Source organism: Berghia stephanieae, chromosome 4, assembly GCF_034508935.2.
Source record: "Berghia stephanieae isolate SIO BIC M18660-M18661 chromosome 4, UCSD_Bste_1.3, whole genome shotgun sequence".
Taxonomy (NCBI): domain Eukaryota; kingdom Metazoa; phylum Mollusca; class Gastropoda; order Nudibranchia; family Aeolidiidae; genus Berghia; species Berghia stephanieae.
Window position 1 is genome coordinate 45,888,776 of NC_088363.1, and position 19,853 is coordinate 45,908,628.

The following is a 19,853-nucleotide window of genomic DNA, read 5'->3' on the forward strand; positions in this document are numbered from 1 at the left end:
TTTCTTTTTGTTTGTTAATAACCAATGCCATGGTCAAAGCAATAGTAAAAAGAAACTGATCTGAGAAAAAGTTGAGTAATAGCTTTCCATGGAAAGACAGAGTAAAAAATGATAACAGCTGATAAACAAAACTTTAAACATAAACACTTTAAAAATAAATTTCTCTAAAAACACAAATTAAATAAATAAAAAGCAATAATTAGAATATGGATTTTTTTAAAAATAAAGGTTTGGTTGTTTTTCTCATTTAGTAACAGTTATCAATTAAAGAATCGCATTGCTAAAGTCAGATGGAAAAAATAACCACTTATTATTCCATACATCAGATAATGTGGAATCTGTATAAAGTCAACACTTTAAAATTAATTCTGCTTAAAGTCAACACCTCTTTTTGGTCCCAAACTTTCTGTTCTTTATACAGCTGTGAATAATATAAAGTGAGTAGATGTGACTCATATATAAGGGAACAACACAAAACAAACAACGTTTCGGCCCTTGGCCTTCGTCAGGAGACAGTAAACAAAAACACAAACAAATATGTAAATTTACAAAATATCACATTTTGTCAAATGTGGAAATAAAGTTAATGTGAGGAAAGGGCGTCGAGTGTTGATGCAAGAAGTGGTGCGAGATAAGGAGAGAGAGATTTTGTTTGTTTGTTTGTTGCTTTAGGTCTCTTCCAACACAATTGAGGTTATATGAGAGACTGCTGAAACAAAAAAAACAAGCAATCTAACAAAAATAGTACAAATGTAAATCAAAATCATAACCTAAAGATATCATAAGCTAAATTATAAATAACCAAGAACAAACAGGCAGAAGATTTACAGAAAAAAAAATATCCCCTGTCAAAAATACAATCACAAACCAAAGCAGCAGGATAGGCTAGTAAAGAGAAGAAGAAACGACATCACTATCGGATCGTACACCCATGCAAACATCATAGGTATATGATTCAAGGGTGATGCTCCCATCCAACCACCCGCGAGGAGAGAGAGAGAGGGGGGGGGGGGAGAGAGAAAGAATGAGAGAGAGAGAGAGAGAGAGAGAGAGAATGGAGAGGATGTGTATATGTTTGTGTATGTGTGTCAGTGTGCGTATGTCTGTGTATGTGTATATATAGTAAAAGTAACTGCAAAAAGGTCTTAAAAATGGGGATGGGGGTGAGAGAGCGATTGATTGGGTGGTTAGTATATCATACCAAATATATATCAATGAACAAAATGAGAGGAGGAGAGATAGGTAGATAGAGAAGAGAGAGAGAGAGAGAGAGAAGAGAGAGAGAGAAAAGAGAGAGAATAGAGAGAGAGAGAGGGAGAGAAATAGAGAGAGAGAGAGAGGAGAGAAATAGAGAGAGAGAGAGAGAGAAGATAGATAGATAGATAGATAGAGTAGATAGAAAGATAGATAGATAGATAGATAGATAGATAGATAGATAGATAGATAGATAGATAGATAGATAATAGATAGATAGATAGATAGATAGATAGATAGATAGAGAGAAAGGGAGAGAGGATGTAAGTTTCCGTGAGTGGTCGGTCTAAGACTGGTAGAAGGAGTTAGTGTGTAGGTAGGTATGTATTAAGGTAGAGATGAAGGCGGAGGAAAAGGTAAGAAAGAATAGTTGTAATTTTAACGTAATTTGGAGAGACTTAATATCGGGAAAAAAAAAAAAATTTTTTAATAATTTTAAAAAATGGGGGGGGCGGGGGTTCTTTGTATTAGAAGAAAATGAAAGAGGTGAGAAAGGAAAAAGAAGTAAATATGAAAATGAAACTTATCGAATGAATGATGATGGAGTCGTTGATCCGCAGGATCCAATCCTGCGGATCAACGACTCCATCATCATCCATTCGATAAGTTTCATTTTCATATTTACTTCTTTTTCCTTTCTCACCTCTTTCATTTTCTTCTAATAAAAAGAACCCCCCCCCCCCAATTTTTATTTTTATTTTTTTTTTTATTTTTTAATTTTTCTTTTTCCCGATATTAAGTCTCTCCAAATTACGTTAAAATTACAACTATTCTTCCTTACCTTTTCCTCCGCCTTCATCTCTACCTTAATACATACCTACCTACACACTAACTCCTTCTACCAGTCTTAGACCGACCACTCACGGAAACTTACATCCTCTCTCCCTTTCTCTCTATCTATCTATCTATCTGTCTATCTATCTTTCTATCTATCTATCTTTCTATCTACCTACCTATCTATCTATCCATCTCTCTCTCTCTCTCTATTTCTCTCCCTCTCTCTCTCTCTCTATTTCTCTCCCTCTCTCTCTCTCTCTCTCTCTCTCTCCTTCTATCTACCTATCTCTCCTCCTCTCATTTTGTTCATTGATATATATTTGGTATGATATACTAACCACCCAATCAATCGCTCTCTCACCCCCATCCCCATTTTTAAGACCTTTTTGCAGTTACTTTTACTATATATACACATACACAGACATACGCACACTGACACACATACACAAACATATACACATCCTCTCCATTCTCTCTCTCTCTCATTCTTTCTCTCCCCCCCCCCCTCTCTCTCTCTCCTTATCTCGCGCCACTTCTTGCATCAACACTCGACGCCCTTTCCTCACATTAACTTTATTTCCACATTTGACAAAATGTGATATTTTGTAAATTTACATATTTGTTTGTGTTTTTGTTTACTGTCTCCTGACGAAGGCCAAGGGCCGAAACGTTGTTTGTTTTGTGTTGTTCCCTTATATATGAGTCACATCTACTCACTTTATATTTTTTATCTCCATTTTACTGGCTCATTTAGGCACCTCTAGCTTTGGCTTTATACAGCTGTGTTTCATTGATAATGTATGAAACCAACCAATCTTTTTGGTCCAGTGGTGTTAACTTTATCAGGACTCCACTGTATTTATAAACCTATCAACCTAAAATCTGATGCAATAGCAAAAACTAGAATTAAAACTCTTCAACCGGGGATACCAATATAAGTAATACGTATTAAGCATTTAAAAGGAAGTAAACATCATATATGACCCTTTTAATGTGTAAATAACAACCTAGCTTAAGCAGGTGTGCAGACTGCAAGAAATGTATAAATCATGAGAGGGAATAATGAGTTATTAAACCAAAATTAAGGTCTTGATAATGAAGCGACAGAAATTATTATATATCATTTGGATCAACGGGCTGGAAACCATACATGGGTACAGATATAAATTATAGCTTTCAATTCAAATAGAGAAAGAGATGATCGATGTATCTTTATTTCAATACGTTAAATAATGGTTTTGTTTTTTGCTCATTTTATTTGATTTTTGGAAATAAAGCTAATCCATTATAACACAATGTAAATCTTTATCTACATTTATCAATCTTTGATGCAGATGGAAATTTACTATTCAGGGATTAAACAAAAAAAATTAACAACAAAAAAAAAAAAACGTTTTAAAAAAGCAAAACAAATGAACAACATAACACAAAATAATAATCCAAATAAATCAAATCAAAAAGACCAACATCTGAAAAGGATGTGTCGATAAGTAGTAATTCCATATCACTTTGGGAAGATTCATCTAAATTAATTTCAAAAGTTAAAACAAACAGAAAAAAAAAATAATGAACTCATTAGAACGGTCTGTTTCATCAAGGAAATTCCCGCAGCTTCTCTTGTTAATTTGGCAATTTTTTTTCCTTGAAGCCTACACACCTCGTGCAAGTGTCCTGGTGAACGTCCTAGCTGTACCCATCCCTGTGTCAAGAGTATTGAAAAATAAATGGTAGATGTGTTATGAAATATGGAGTGAATTATCTACTGACAGTAAAATAAACCAACAAACACAAAATACAAAAACAGTACCTCTTATTCCCCCAACCCTCATGATAAATTATTGTTATTGTTAGTTACAAAATATTGTGTAGATTAAATGTAGGAAAAGGGAAAGATCAAAGCAAAGATACAAAATCAAAAGCTGGCTCTTACAGAAAGTCACAGAAAGGTAAGGAGCTACTTAAAGCCTGGGATCATAAAAATACTAACAAAAAGGTGAAAAACGAAAGGTTTTGGAATGATTTGTATTAGTTTCATTCCGAAACCTTTTCAGTTTAACTTTTTCATAAATAATAGGAATTTCTCACTTGAATCACAGAATATGCTGAATATTTTCTTGTGCAAAAAAAAAAAATTTAGTTCCAAAGCTTGGTATCCAATAAAGAATTCAAAATAATGAGATGCATTTTTTAAGGGATACATACATCATGATTTTTACTGAGGACACTTTTATGCCATTATTTGTAATATTTTAAAGAACTGCTCATTCTTTGAAGAAAAGTGATGACTTTCACAAGTAGTCTTCCAAATAACCTTGTGCAAAATATCCTGTTGTAGTATTACTAAAGCCGAAATCAATAAAGAAAAAAAAAAGTGCTCATTGTATCACTACAGTTACAAACATGACCAGTGATGTTATTCTCATGACTTTGCACTTTAGGACAGATTTACAAACATATATTGATGTTGTCTTCAAAAATTATTTAAATCATACAAACCCTCTAATATGGAACTGGAAAGATCTTCTGGTAGACTGGCATTCAGCCTCTCTTTGAAACCGTCTAGAACTGGTCGGATGTCCTTTACTTTATCCTTCAGAAAACCCTACAAGTGGAGGAGGGAAAAATAATAACATGAAAAAAAATATATATAAATACAAAGTTGGATAATAAAAATAAAAATCCCAGGCGCAATCAAGTCTTAATTAAAATAGAATAAATCCTAAATGTTTGATTCAATGTATCAATCTTAACATTATTGAACCTTATCATAACTGTAGTCCAACAGATAAAAATGTTTGTTTTGATGCTTGAGCACACTGAATATTTTCATTTTCATTTTCAGAAATTGTTAAGTGCTGATAACATTCACATTAAATTATCTGCAACAGAAGATGGACAATTCTAAAGCAGGTATTACCATCCATCTAAATTCAATCATCAATTGTTTTGTAAGACAAACATACTTTTTCTGGCATAATTTCTTCAAGCTGCTCCTTCAATCCACGGAATGAATTCACCGCCTTCTCTCTGATTGCCCAGTTTTTCCAATCTGGTAATTCTGGAATGTATTCTTTTAAAGTTTCTGAATCTGGGATATACTCCTTTATCCATTCTATCTCCGGGATGTAACTCTTGACTTGCTCAATTTTCTGTAAGACAAAAATGCACATTCATTCAAATTTTATGCAAACAGTCAAGGACTGGAGGTATGTGACATCTGCATTATACTCCAACTTGAAAAAAAAGGTGTAAGCTAGATAGCACAATAAAATTAATTTAGCAAACACGGTGATCAGAAAATTTTGGTTTTCTAAAACTAAGTCTTGCCAAGATAAAATTATTTTAATTTATTTCTTGCTTGATATTACAAGAAGTATGGCATGATAATTGCATCTCTAAAGAAAAGATCATAATGTCATATTTACTCATCTAAAATATTGCTACACAACATGTGAAAAATGTTTTGATATATTACCTGGCTGACAGCATATCCTGTCCCTGTAGCACCGAAAAGAACAAGGTATCTGAGTTTCAAAAATCTGGCAATTCCACCAAGCAGCCTTGTGAATGAAGTAAAATCCCTGTAGCCTTGGAGGCTGATATTTCCATCTTTGGAGAGTAGAGGTGATGGGCGAATGTGAGAGGACAAGCCATGATAGTTTCTGACATGAAGACGATCCAACTGTTTCTGTGTTAAACGATTGGTGACCGAACCATTCTCTCTGGTTGATGGACAAGATGTCCGACTGCTGCTGAATGCACCAGAGCTATGACTGAAGCGCAATTTTTTCTTGATATATGTTAAATGTTCTTTGTGGCTACCTTTTAATACAGCTTCACATCCTGGGCTAAAATATACAAAAACAAAGAATGGAAAATAATAAAATTAAATTTCATCGGCAAATTTACAATTGTCTGTAATGAGGTGTAAAATTAAAGGAAAATGTATACAGAGTTCATACCAGGAAATATTAACCAATGTTGAAAAGATAAATTAAAAGTCAAAAGTCAGTCTACTGTGAATCAAAAATATAAAAGAGAAAGATTCAACTTCATTTAGGTGAGATTTATTTTTTTTTCAATTTTCACCATGACAGAATACAAGGTTTGTGACAAATGAAATTTGTTTCTTCATTTCAAGAAGGTATGGTTCATGATTAACAAAACGTTCTTTCTCAAAATACTTCGAGTGACTTGAGCAGAGTTGGTTGAAAATGGGCTGAAGACTGACTACACTTTGATAAAATTTTCAAACTCAGAACATCTTAATTTGACCCAGTCAGGTGGATGGGACTTTTTAAAAAACATAAAGTTTTATCCCTTATTTATATTTTTCTATTGAAAATTTTAGTCAATTTTACAGAGAAAATCTGTGATCTTTTTGCTGCCTCAAAACCAGCATCTCACAGCGATCTGGAAAGTTTGGGTTTTGCAGTGAATATGGCCCACTTAATGTTTTCAGTAATTTTGTTTCAATTAAAAAATAAATGGTAAGTGTTGGGTATCTTTTTAAATCTAAAGATCAGAAAATAATCTTTATTTCCATATAAATCATTTTCATGTATGTTAAGTATGGAAAAAATTATGGATAATTGAAAAAGGAAAAAAACATGACCTTTTTGTCCTAAAAAGTAGGGTTGATGGCGTGTAAAATAAAATGGTGAGCGAGTGTATCAATTTTGATTAAATTTTGCAAAGATATTCTTCAATTAATTTTCTATCGATGTATTAAGTATAATCAAAATGTATACATAATTTAAATTGGTAAATTTTTACTTCATTATCATTAGCTTTCTGAGAAATGCAATCAGGAATTCAGAATGAAATGGCTGTCGTTTTTGCCAGACATGTCTGCCACTAAAGAAAAACAATTATTGCTAGACACCTGTCTGGCAATAATCAAAAGCCTGGCCTTTTGTTAGACAGTGTCTGGCAATAATCAAAACCCTGATTATGTTGGCAGAAAGATTTTATGCAAACAAGGCGTGAAAAATGCCAAATAATCTGAAAAAATGCCAGTGGTAATTTGTGTCCCAAATCAGTTAATATCAAGCGAGATTTAACACAAGATGAAAGTAAACAGTGCTCAAATGTCATAATCCAGATTTTTTAAAAAGCAAATGGATCAATGAAATGTAAGATTTTGACACTGAACTGAAAACGTCAAACTGGAAATTCCGCCTTTTATTTTTCTTCAAGACACTTGTTAATCAGCAAAGCGGTTCATAGTCCACCAACCATTACAAATTTCACTACCTACCAACCTGTTAACTTTATTGATCTTCTTTTGTTTCTACAAATTTGTTCATTCTGACCACAATTTTCGGGATATTGATGATGGCCGAGGATTTGTTTATTTCGCAGACGAATTCCTAGGCCGAGTTATTGTTTGCCCCAAAACCGATCACATCTACTATTTTCCTGTCTTTCTAATACAAAATAATACAATTTATTACGACACTTCCACAAAACTAGATCAAACACCATATTATCTGAATCAGAGATGAAAATAACTATCAAAACAAGGAAGCAAAGATGATGAAAAATTATCTAGTTCAATTATGAATTTTAAGATACATAGATATCGGTGTGGATAGACAGCTCAGTGAGTTAGACCACCTTTCATTTTGTTCCCTTTTGCTAAACTGGTTCGAATCCGCTCGCTCCCTCTTTTTTTCTTTCTTTTCTTTTTACTTCCCAAATGATGACAATTGTTTTCCCTTTTGTTCTGAGCAGGAGTTTTTTAATTATTTTAATTTTTTATTTCTCTGATAAGAGTTCAATTTAAATTCATTATATATTTGGTCTTGTTCCGTTTCTGAGCATGAATTTCTTAAAATTGTTTTTATCCACAAAAATGTTTTTTTCTATCTGACCATTTGATCACCCTCTAAATTTCTTTCTTTGTTTGTTTTTAAATTATTTATTGTTTTAGTATATACTTTATGAGATCGGAGTGGGGACGAATATTACAATTTACAATATTCAATAGAAAGGAATCAAAAGAGATTGGGGGGGGGGGGGGGGGGGGGCGGTGGATAGGACATTTACCATTTGCAATACCCTGTAGAAAGGTGGCAAAAAAAATAATTTTAAAATGGGGGGAGGACCAGGACTCGAACACACAGCGTCAATTCCGACAAGCCTTCTGCAAACGACTTGACCATTTGGTCATGGCATTCACATGAATGTCAACACATATTGTGTATATAGTAACCTACTATCCATCTACTGATTTACTGTTGGGTAATTTTATGCTTTTATTGATAGTTTATTAACTTTGCTTATTTCTATGTGCATTACGAAACTTTCCATATTCTGGAATGTGGATAAATGTTTATAAGACTGGAGTTTTTAAAAAATGTCTGCATAATCGTCCATCGCTATTGCCAGACAGTGTCTGGCAATAACCGTTCATCATTATTGCCAGACAATAACCGTTTTTCTTTATTGGCAGACAAGTCTGGCAATAACCAGAGTGGAATGAAATACTGCATTAGACTTTAGAAAGCTTGTTTTGAGCCCTTTTTTAAAATGCTATTTTTAAAAATAGGTTAAAAAATAACGCAATTGTGACCAAAGTTTAAAAAAACAAGTTTCACCTTACTACAGTGGGCATTGGTTAAGGAGTGAGGTCCCTGCACCATCTTAATTTGTTTACATATTGTAAGAGACAATGGCCAGAATATGGTCTAAAGTGTTCAAAGACTAAAAATACTTTCAACCAAAAGTGTAACCAAAGTTTAAACATGCATTTCGATGATGAAAACAAAAATAACAAAAAAATTTTAAATATATAATAATAATAATAAAAATAATAATAATAATAATATAATAATAATAATAATAATAATAATAATAATAATAATAATAATAATAATATAATAATAATAATAATAAAATCATAATAATAATAATATACAATAATAATAATAATAACTAATAATAATAATAATAATAATAATAATAATAATAATAATAATAATATAATAATAATAATAATAATAATAATAAAATAATATTATCTAATAATAATAAAAATAATTTTAAACATTTTACCTTATCCCGATATGACCAGTGTACCAGATGATGAAGATTGTCAAATTATTTTTTAAAACACTGTGATTATCCCCAGACACCTGTCTGGGGATAATGAAAATTCGTTATCCCCAGACACATATTTGAAACTCCGCTCTTTTAAACAATTATCCACATTCCAGAATATGGAATGTTTCCGAATGCACATAGAAATAAGGAAAGTTAATAAAATATCTATAAAAACATAAAATTAACCAACATTAAATCAGTTGTTACTACATATACACAATATGCGTCGACTTCGAAGTGGGTGTCATGGCCGAATGGTTTAGTCGTCTGCCCCTGGAAGTTTCACCAGAATCGACGTTGTGGGTTCGAATCCTGGTTCCGCCACTTTTTTTTTTTTTTAATTCCGTCTTCTTTTTACAGAACGTTGCAAGGGATAAATGTCCCATCCATCCTCCCCCCACCTTTTTTTTTTTTTTGTGCGAGTCTATTCTTTTCTTCTTTTTGTTTGATCTTTTGTTCCGTTTCTGGCCATGAATTTCTTAAAATTGTTTTTATTTTTTTTTTAATTATTGTTTGTTTTTTTCTCTTCTATCTGACCATTTGGTCGCTCTCTGAATATTTCTGTTTGTTTGCTTTTTAATTAATTATCCTTTTTAGACACTTTTTGAGATCGGAGTGGGGACGAATATAACAATTTGCTAGAAACTAGAAAGGAACTAAGAGAGAGAGAGAAAGAGACAGAGAGAGAGAGAGAGAGAGAGAGAGAGAGAGAGAGAGAGAGAGAGAGAGAGAGAGAGAGAGAGAGAGAGAGAGTTTTTTTTAAAAAGAGGTGGGGGGGGAGGATGGATGGGACATTTATCCCTTGCACCGTTCTGTAATAAAAAAGACGGAATGTAAAAAATAAAATTTAAAAGTGGCGGAACCAGGATTTGAACCCGCAACGTCGCTTCTGGTAAAACTTCCAGGGCAGACGACTAAACCATTCGGCCATGACACCCACTTCGAAGTCGACGCATATTGTGTATATGTAGTAACTGATTTAATGTTGGATAATTTTATGTTTTTATAGATATTTTATTAACTTTCCTTATTTCAATGTGCTTTTGGAAACATTCCATATTCTGGAATGTGGATAATTGTTTAAAAGAGCGGAATTTCAAATATGTGTCTGGGGATAACGAACTTTGGTCTGGGGATAATGACAGCCTTTTTAAAATCTTACCTTAAACCCGAGACCAGTGTAACGGATGAAGGAGAAAATTGTCAAAAAAATAACTAGAGAGCTGAGCCGGTGTTACCAATACTTAGCTTCTATAACCAGGACAAATCATTCGTTTGGACAGAAAAATAAATAAAAACTTACCGCTTACCGTCAAAAGCAGTTTAGATTTGAAGATGCATTTGTTTTCTATCAAAAAACATTCGGTAATGGACAATCCTTGATGAATTTCAAAAGTTGTGTTGAAATTATATCCTAATTGTTTTCATTTTTAATTCCTCGCGAAATCGTGTGGGCCCCGTTTCTGTTATCAAGGTTCCGCCTAGCCAGGCAGGGTTGCCAGATAATTTTTGAGTAAGAGACCAAACTAGCTATAGCAAGAAGCCAGATTCCTCGGCAGGAGCCCAAATACCACCAAACCCACCTTAGCCTCGCGAAAACTCTTTAGATTTGTTAAACAATTTAGATAGGATAAGGAAAATTCGTATATATAGAAGCATTAGCAAATGCAATCTGTGGCGTTAGCACGTGTTGCATTTAGATATTTAGATTGCCAAATAAAATAAGTTTTACCGGTACAAGAGTAAAACGATATAACGGGGAAAGTCAGAGGAAGCCAAAAAGTTGGTTACAGGAGGCCAAATGGCTTGGGAAAAGGCCAAATTTCTCAAATTTGGCCACCAGGAGGCCAAACTAGCAACCCTGGCCCCAGGTTTTTAAAAAAGTTTATTGGGAAAAAGATACGGAACAAAGTGTCCATAGATAGGTATGCAATTTGGTGCATTAGTGCAGTAAAAAGGCCTTTTTTTCTTTTATTCAATAAACTTGACTGCTGGTGGACCCTAGGCCTCTCTACAAGTCCAAGAAATAATACTCACTTTTTCTCTGCTCCAACGAAAATATCTACCCCCTACCGGTCTAATTATTTGTAGCAGACGACAAATTTCTCAAAACGGTCACGTGACACTGTAAAAACAACACAGGAAGTCCATGAAAGCTTATTTACGGCATTTCCTTTGAACCGTGTAAACAACAAAATTTCGTTTTCATTCGACTCAACGGGTCAGATTGGCCGGTATTTTTTAACGAACTAAAGTTCTGAAAAATCAAAATGTTTCTTAGAAAGGTGAAAGATCCTAGTTTTTGAAACAGAGGTAGGTTTTTTAAAAAAATCTTTATATTTTACGTGAATGCATGCTCAAGGCGAGTTGGACGTGCAGCGGAGGTTGGTCGGCCAAAGGCGAGGCTCTCTAAATAAAAAATGGGAGTGGGAGGCCTTCCGAAAGCTCCTACATCCCCAGTATAAATAAAGAGTGTGTGTGTGTGTGTTTTAATTTAGCTTCCTTCAGTATTTTTTTCCAAAATACGATCTCTCTCTCTCTCTCTCTCTCTCTCTCTCATCCCTTCCCCTCGCCTCATTTTTCCAACAACATGGCGACATGGGCATCGCTCCTTAACCAATGCCTTACAGTGAGCCTATATCGGAGGCCACTGGACTGGAGTTATCAATGTCAAAGTGCCTAACTAGTAGACTGACGAGAATCTGGGTGTAAGTAAGTAAAGGAATTTGTAGATCACAGTCACAGTTTCTCAAGTTCAAATTTTTATTCAATTCAAGGCACTCCTAATCCTAACGTAAATTAGTGAAAAAAATAAGCATTTATCTTACCCAAAACGGCCCAGTAACATGTTTGACATCACAAAATGTTTCACGAAAATGGAGCAAACTCAGAACATTTCTATTTTATAGAATTTTAATTTTCCTGTTCATGATGATGAAAATGTTTGCATTTTCCGTTCTTGGGTCATTCAGTTGTCCCCAAAAGAAAACAAAAGTTAACTCCCCTGTATATTTTACGCTGTCTAAAACTACATAGAACCGGTTATCTCATTCACTAAGCATTCTTCTCTTAGGCCTCATTTCGGCAGTTTAGATTTGGCTGATGATTTTTATTAGGCTATCTATTTGAGCGACTACTTAAGATGACTCTGACATTCTTCTTTGAGTTATTTCTCTTGATATATATAAAAAGACAACAACAACAAAACTCCTTCAATGTCGGTTCATTTCAATAACTTCTACTTCTTGATTCAAATTATAAAAAGATTCATCAAGGGAAATTATTCTTGAAATCTTTCAATTGACTTTGACGCTCTATGTAAACACAAACCGGTGGATATACTTTCATTTATGTAACGCCGCTGCTTATATTTCTTATTCAATTCAACTGCAACATATCTATGTTAGACTATACTCTCAGTGATAATGGAAAGAATTATAAATCGTCCATTTCTCCAAGTTTGCTCTCGATGTTACAGAGATTTTCTTAGAAGTCTCGGATCAACTTCCATTTGCCCAACAGTAGTCAACACGATCGCAAAACAGTCCAAATCAAATACAAATTATCCATGGTCATCAAACTCCAGTAGCATAGGAATCGTAGCGAAAAGGAATTTGGTTTGTAATTAGCAATTCAATTTATTTGTTTATGCTACCCATCACGTCAAATTATTTGTGTGTGCGTCCACCTTTTCTATACTCTCTCTCTCTCTCTCTCTCTCTCTCTCTCTCTCTCTCTCTCTCTCTTTCGCTTATACACACACACTCACACATTTTCTCTCTCTCTCTCTCTCTCTCTCTCTCTCTCTCTCTCTCTCTCTCTCTCTCTCTCTCGCTTATACTACACACACACACTCACACATTTCTCTCTTTCTGTCTGTCTTCATAAAATGATTTTTTTACAATCCATTATTTAAAACCATGGGATAGCGCCTGTAACAGTAACAGTAACAGAATGCACATATTCAAACCCGCAATAATCATTCAAAGGAAAGGCAGTCTTAGAATTGAAATATTGAGGAAACTTGATTTCAGCAAACCGTAATTGTAAACAATTGAGTCAAAATCACAGGCAAAAAAAAACAAAACAAAAATCCGCCAGGAGAGGTACGTAAACGAATTGAGAAATCAAGTATATCACGTCATAAGATTTAAGAATTGCATCATTTTCAGCCATTCAAATCTGATTAAATAAATTATTGCCAGATTGTCACATTCAATTTTCTCTCTTTTTTTTTCAGAACTTGACTGATAGGTCAGTGTCATTGCCAGGAAATTATTTGCCTTTTGTGCGTAATTTTGCAACAGATCAAGATCAGTCCGGTGAAAAGTCCATTCCCAATCCACTTCCTCCACGAAAATCGAAATCAAAAGATCCTCATGAGAGAACGGTGGGTGAAGCATATATGTAACCTATCTCTTCAAAATGGTATTCTGTTGGTGTGGTTTAGATGCTGAAAATTTAATGTCTGTGGTTTGGTTTAAGTTTTTAGGAGTTATTGAAGAGAACTTGAATAATTTCTTAAATGGAAATAAAACGACTCATTAACAAAAGTTTTTGCATTTCTGGTCATTCCAACTTCAATATCCCTTTTTTGGCATCCCTTATGTATTTATCTCTACATAATTCAGCTTTGAACAATTGGTCACAAATAGTTTTACAAAAGTGGTCATTTGAATGGATTGATTTAATATTAACTCTTTATAAATGGCATTTAATTTTGTACTAACTTAACTCTCCTATTGTGTTTACTAAGAGGGTAGTAGAGACTCAATATCAGGATACAAAGTTATTTCATCTATAAGCTAGAAGTTTTTATGTAATTTTTAATATGCACCCATCCTACTAAAGTTGTAAGAGTAAAATGATATCATAATTAAAACGACAAACATTTGATTTTGATGTTTAGGATTGCCTTGTAATCTCTAACTCTAAGCAATTTATTTTCTAGATCAGAAACATAATGCAATATGGTAACACGCTGCCTTTAATTCACCTTTACTGGGGGGGGGGGGGGGAAAGAATGGATTGGTCATTGTTAATCAACACATCCTTACAAACAAGCTTTCTCAACACTTGTAAATTATTTTTATTTTAAATATCTATGTTTTTATTCATTTTTACGTATCGTAACCTTCATTGCCTCCACAGCCAGTAACATGGAAGACTCTCATTTTGGTTGGAGGGGTAGCCGGTCTTCTAGTTCTTGGTATGAGATATGTCAAGAGTGAAAAAGAAGAAGGTAATTTCCGCAATGATGATTGCAATTGTAACAAAACATTTCCTATTTATTGCTCTGCTCCATTAGCTTTCTTCTTTCACTTCTCCACCTCCTCCTTCTCCTCTTCTTCTTCTTCTTCTTCTTTTTTTCTTCTTCTTCTTCTTCTTCTTCTTCTTCTTCTTCTTCTTCTTCTTCTTCTTCTTCTTCTTCTTCTTCTTCTTCTTCTTCTTCTTCTTCTTTATCTTCTTCTTCTTCTTTCCCCTCTACTAAACTGACATTGTGTGAATCAGCCAAAAATAGTATTACTTTCAACATATATTTAATTTTTTTTTTTTAAAGGAGTGATAATAATCACAAATCCTAATTTGCCAAAGCACTGTGTTCACATTTGAAAGAATGGATATTTTAGATTTGTTTCTATTTTTTGTTTGTCCTCATTTTAAATGCAGATTACATGAATGATAGTTTTTCAAAATTATTTGTCCCATGACTCAATAGGTTTTAATCTTCAATTTATTTATTTTTTAATCATCCAGCCAGACGCAAAGCTCAAAACAAGAAGATTGGGAAGGCTAAGCTTGGTGGAGAGTGGACACTGACCAACCACCATGGAAAGGTACAGTCCAGCTGGGATTTCCATGGCCAGTGGATTCTCATCTATTTTGGATTCACCAACTGCCCTGACATTTGTCCAGAGGAAATCGAGAAAATTGTCAGCGTTATCCAAAAAACAGGTGTTTTATTTGTTGATTGATTTGATTATTATTTTGTGTGATGAGTTTTTATTCTTTATGTTAGTTTTTGGTTTTGGGGGAAAGTTGTCATCTCAATTTTGTAAAAGATGTCCTAACAAAAATTCTGTCAGACATTTTGTTTATTTCATCGAGTACGGTTCACTCTGTTTAGGCACACTATGGCTAATTAAATACTCCAATTTCCCGATGGTGTAAAATTTAGAATATAACCGTATAACAATACTGCATTAGCCTATTGCATATCGTTGTAGTGGTTCCCTTCCTTTCATTTTTAGACCTTCAAGGTGACATTTATTTGACTCAATCCTCCGAAATATCATTTACACAATAATATAATATATCATGGCTCAGTGGTTACATTACCACTGCCCAATGTGGAAGTATTGAGTTCATTCCTGTGCTGTTGTTGAAGATTTAGTATTGGGATTTTTTCTGTGTTGTCATGGAAGATTTTTGTTCACTGCCATTTAATCCAGTGGTTTATGGATCGCTTGCTTTAGATCCTAGGTAAAATAGAGATGATGTGGCAAAAAGTTGACCACCACATCAAATCACGAGGGTGATTCAGAACATTATCACATTAACACAGCAAGCCCCAAGTCTATTCAGATAAGGTTCTTAAATAATTTTTTTCTTGTTCATGATGAATATATTATTATTTTGTTAATATTTTCTTTTATTCTGCCTTGAACCAGATGCCGATCCAGACCTTCCTAAGATTCAGCCCATTCTTATCACTGTCGATCCAGATAGAGACACGCCAGAAGCACTCAAGGAATATTGTTCTGGTAAATTTATATATATATATATATATATATATATACAGTAGAACTCGGAAATAGCGAGTTTGACGGGTCCACTCCTGATTACTCGCTATTTCCGAGTTCTCGCTATTCCCGAGTTGCCAGGAAAGGTCACTCGGCCATACAAAAATATGGAAAGACAATGTGTGTGTGTGTGTGTGTTTGTGCGTGTGTGCTGCGCGTGCATGCAAATGACTGTGTGTGGATAAAGTGGGGTGAGGGCGGGGTTGAACACGGCCTTCGTTAACTACGTAATGATGGCCACAGGTTGAAGTTGATCCACCCCTTCCATTTCCATCAAGATTTCGTGTATGTGTGTGTGCGAGCGTTTGTATGCACTAGGCATGTTTGATGAGGTAAGCAAGCGCATCACTCAATCACTGACCCACTGAAATGATGGTTCCACGCTCCCCGCTCTCGCTGATTTTGTCGTTCGTTATCGAATGCGACTCGCTGACCGATGCTGCGAAGTGAGGCATGTTGACATGTTGGCTGCCAGTGCTTGCCTCGCGCGGCACCACATTGGGTGAATAATTGACCCCCACACGCACACAAACACACACACCCAACCCCCACCCAAATTTGTTTCGCCTATTATGTACTCTAGACTAGGCTACTGTGTAATATTACTCGTAACGAAAAATAAGAAAAGAAAAGAAGCTAGGCTAAAAATATTTAAATCGCCCTTGTCTGGTGTTTTGCTTTACTTCGTTCAAAGTCCTAGGCTAGGGCAGGAAATGCTCGTTATTTCCGAGTTGACCTCTTTTTCATACTCGCTACTTGCATGCTAATTTTATTGACTCAAATAAGAGAAAAAAACGGGGATTTAGATTTTACTCGCTATTTCCGAGTTCTCGCTATTTCCGAGTACGTTACTTTCATGTTCTACTGTATATATATATATGTGTGTGTGTGTGTCTGTGTATGTATGTGTGTATGTATGTGTCAACACCATACTCAAATATGTGACTGTCAGTCCCATCCGGTATTATGTGGATGTTTTTGCATTTATTTTTTTTTTTTTTGGGGGGGGGGGGGAGTTAGTTTGGTTGGTTGGTTTTATTGTTTTATTAATTATTTTTTTTTATTGTTTAATTGGTAATTCTAATCAGTTTAGGCTAGTAAGTAGGAATATACTGGAATGGTAATGGTAAAAAAAAAAATTTGATCTAGAATTTTCTGGCACATCAAATTAAAAACAGTGAAAAGGGAGACTAATTCAAACAGGGAAGAGAAATAAATTCCAAGAGCAATATATCTTCTTGTCAAATCTGAAAGCACCGAAAAGTTCCACTTACACAGGATCCCCAATTAAAGGTATAAACTCAAATGTTTACAATATAAACAATGATGACTAAAACTCACAACAATGATTAATTAACTGAGAGATGATTAACAAACAAAAAGTAATCTTTAGAAAAAAAAAAAAAAGAGAACAGTATATTTGACTTCACTGAGAATCCCAGCAATGACTACGACATGAATTGTTTTGCCCCAAGGCACAACTTAAACCTAGAGTATGAGTTGATTCTTGTCCAGCTTTTCAAACTCAAGTATCTGACATGAAATGTATGCTGAAATTAAGCTTACACCACCTTATCTGAACCTTTACAGACAGGGTTAATTAATCTTACATCTCATTTGGAGTTGACACCAAGAAAGCAATGAAGTAAAAAGTCACTCCTTTTTTTTTTACTGGGTAGAATGATTATAATAGATTCAAGAAAATACAAAATACCAATCACGGAACGTCTCAAGCTCAAACCCCTTCTTTAACCAATGATAAAAACATTTGAAATGTTAATTCATCTCTTTTACTCCAGACAGACAGCTCTTGGTATTTTTTTCTTGCTTGAAACTGTTATATTCATTTTTGTAAATTTTACATCTCACAACTCCTAGCAGCTTGGTGTGCAGCTTTGTGCGCCGAGAGTTATACTGTATGAGACAGGCGTTATAGAAATATATTGCTTCATTATTATTTTTATTATTCACTTTTTTTTTGGTACTTCTCTCCAGTTGAAAACAAGAAGGTTTGCAATTATGATCAAAGAAATGAAGGGATTAATTAAGATTTGAAAGAAATTCAACTTGTGAAAGAATAAAACAGTTTTCTGATCACCAAATTGTTACATATTAGATTGGAAACTTTTATGATCTTTTATTTTTATTATTTCACAGAATTTTCTCCAAGACTTTTGGGGTTCTCAGGAACACGAGAACAGATAGATGCTGCAACTAGAGCATACCGAGTTTATTACAGTGCTGGTCCTAAAGATGAGGACAATGACTATATTGTAAGTATTTTCATTTTTGTTTTTTGTTTTTTTGTTAAAATAATTTCCCACAGTTACCAACGTTATTTTCCTCATTGTCTATCTCATGGCTAATCTCTTTGACTTCAACAAATGTTGAGAACAAAAGAGTGAAAGTTAATCCAATCTGAATAAAATGTCAGCTTGCATAATCATAACTGCTTTTGGTTGACAAACCTATATAGGGCTGCCACATGGTTTTTGTTTCAATCAAATTGCTCAGTCTGTGGTGGACTAGGAACAATATTTACAACAACTGGTTTTAGTTTAAAATGTTGCAATAGTGGACAGGAAAGTCAACTTCAGTTAATCACAACATTTTCACTGATCCCAAGGTGTTGCGCTTATCCGTAGTGGACTGTATTATTAATGAGCAATAAAGATAATCTAATTATTTTATGTTTGATTTTTTTTGTGTATCTTATAGGTGGATCATTCCATCATCTCATATCTCGTCAACCCCGAGGGACAGTTTGTCGAATACTTTGGTCAAAACAAGAAAGTGGAGGAAATTTACGGCTCAACCAAACTTCACATTTTGTCTTACTTAAAAAAGAAGAAATCTGCCAAGTGATATGCTTCACCTTCTCTGAATAACAACAAGCTGATATTTCATCAAACCAAAACTGCTTTCCTATATGTCTCCTGAATTTACTTATCTAAGATCTGTTTGAGAGAATCAGCTGTCCAGTAAGGGATGAGTGATTAATAATAGTAGTCTTTATTTTTAATCTGCGTTTTCCAAAGCTCACTCTTCCATACCCCACCTCCTCTCTCTCTCTCTCTCTCTCTCTCTCTCTCTCTCTCTCTCTCTCTCTCTCTCTCTCTCTATATATATATATATATATATATATATATATATATATATATATATATATATATCCCCTCTCTCTTCCTCTCTCTCCCTCTCTCTCTCTCTCTCTCTCTCTCTCTCTCTCTCTCTCTCTCTCTCTCTCCCTCTCTCTCTCTCTCTCTCTCACACACACACACACACACACACATACATACACATGCGCATCAATTACATATGACTGTTTGAATGCGTGCAGATTTTGAGTGTTAAGCTGATGTGTATTTGTGGATTTTTTAAAAAAATCATACCAATTCGTATGAATGCAACTGTTTCCGGTAAAGGATTCCACAGTGTGATATTAAATAATATGAACATTAAAGTTTTTAACAAATCACAATTATGTTGTGTGTCTTTATTACAACAAAGGACAAAAATCGCTGAGTTATTTAATAAATACTAATGTGTTGCTCATTGACACAATTCCAGGTGGATAGAGGGTTGAGGAAGTTTTCTACTTCTACTTAAGGTGATGGGGTGCTAGGTTGGACCACCATTGCTATTTCAGCTATTCTCCTATTTTATCTTCTTTTGTGTTCCTATTCCTGTAATGTTATGGAAGAAACCTATTTGACCTGAGCTACACCTTGACTAGGATCTTTTGCTTAGTGGGAAACAGGTAGGTGTTTTGTTTTATTACTTTTTAAAATGAGAGATTGTGAGAAGAATGCTTAAAGTTCCACGGACTGACAACATGCACAATGACTATTTTTTGAATAGAGTTAGAGATAAATTATGTTTTTGTCACTTACATGGAAAAGGCAAAAACAA

The 19,853-nt window shown here is 34.3% G+C and overlaps 2 protein-coding genes across 6 annotated transcripts in view; one reads left to right on the forward strand and one right to left on the reverse strand.

Moving 5' to 3' along the window:
- The window catches only part of LOC144970680 (dynamin-like GTPase OPA1, mitochondrial), a 41,752-nt gene extending 29,622 nt beyond the window's left edge, over positions 1 to 12,130 (reverse strand). For 3 of the 5 annotated variants that reach the window (XM_078910557.1, XM_078910556.1, XM_078910553.1), the window contains exons 1-5: positions 11,967 to 12,130; positions 5,507 to 5,879; positions 4,995 to 5,180; positions 4,528 to 4,633; positions 3,689 to 3,730 (exon numbers count right to left, since the gene is read on the reverse strand). In XM_078910557.1, coding sequence (XP_078766683.1) covers positions 3,689 to 3,730; positions 4,528 to 4,633; positions 4,995 to 5,180; positions 5,507 to 5,879; positions 11,967 to 11,995 — 736 coding nt within the window. In that variant the 5' untranslated portion in view covers positions 11,996 to 12,130. The remainder of the gene's footprint in view (positions 1 to 3,688; positions 3,731 to 4,527; positions 4,634 to 4,994; positions 5,181 to 5,506; positions 5,880 to 11,966) is intronic. The other 2 variants (XM_078910558.1, XM_078910555.1) reach the window with 1 other exon arrangement.
- Positions 12,131 to 12,418: 288 nt separating this feature from the next.
- LOC144970683 (protein SCO1 homolog, mitochondrial-like) lies at positions 12,419 to 19,243 on the forward strand. The gene is made up of 7 exons (XM_078910571.1): positions 12,419 to 12,755; positions 13,379 to 13,528; positions 14,290 to 14,380; positions 14,896 to 15,093; positions 15,810 to 15,902; positions 18,099 to 18,214; positions 18,660 to 19,243. The coding sequence occupies exons 1-7, from the start codon at positions 12,564 to 12,566 to the stop codon at positions 18,804 to 18,806; spliced, it is 987 nt and encodes a 328-aa protein (XP_078766697.1). The 5' UTR covers positions 12,419 to 12,563; the 3' UTR covers positions 18,807 to 19,243.
- Positions 19,244 to 19,853: the final 610 nt, after the last annotated feature.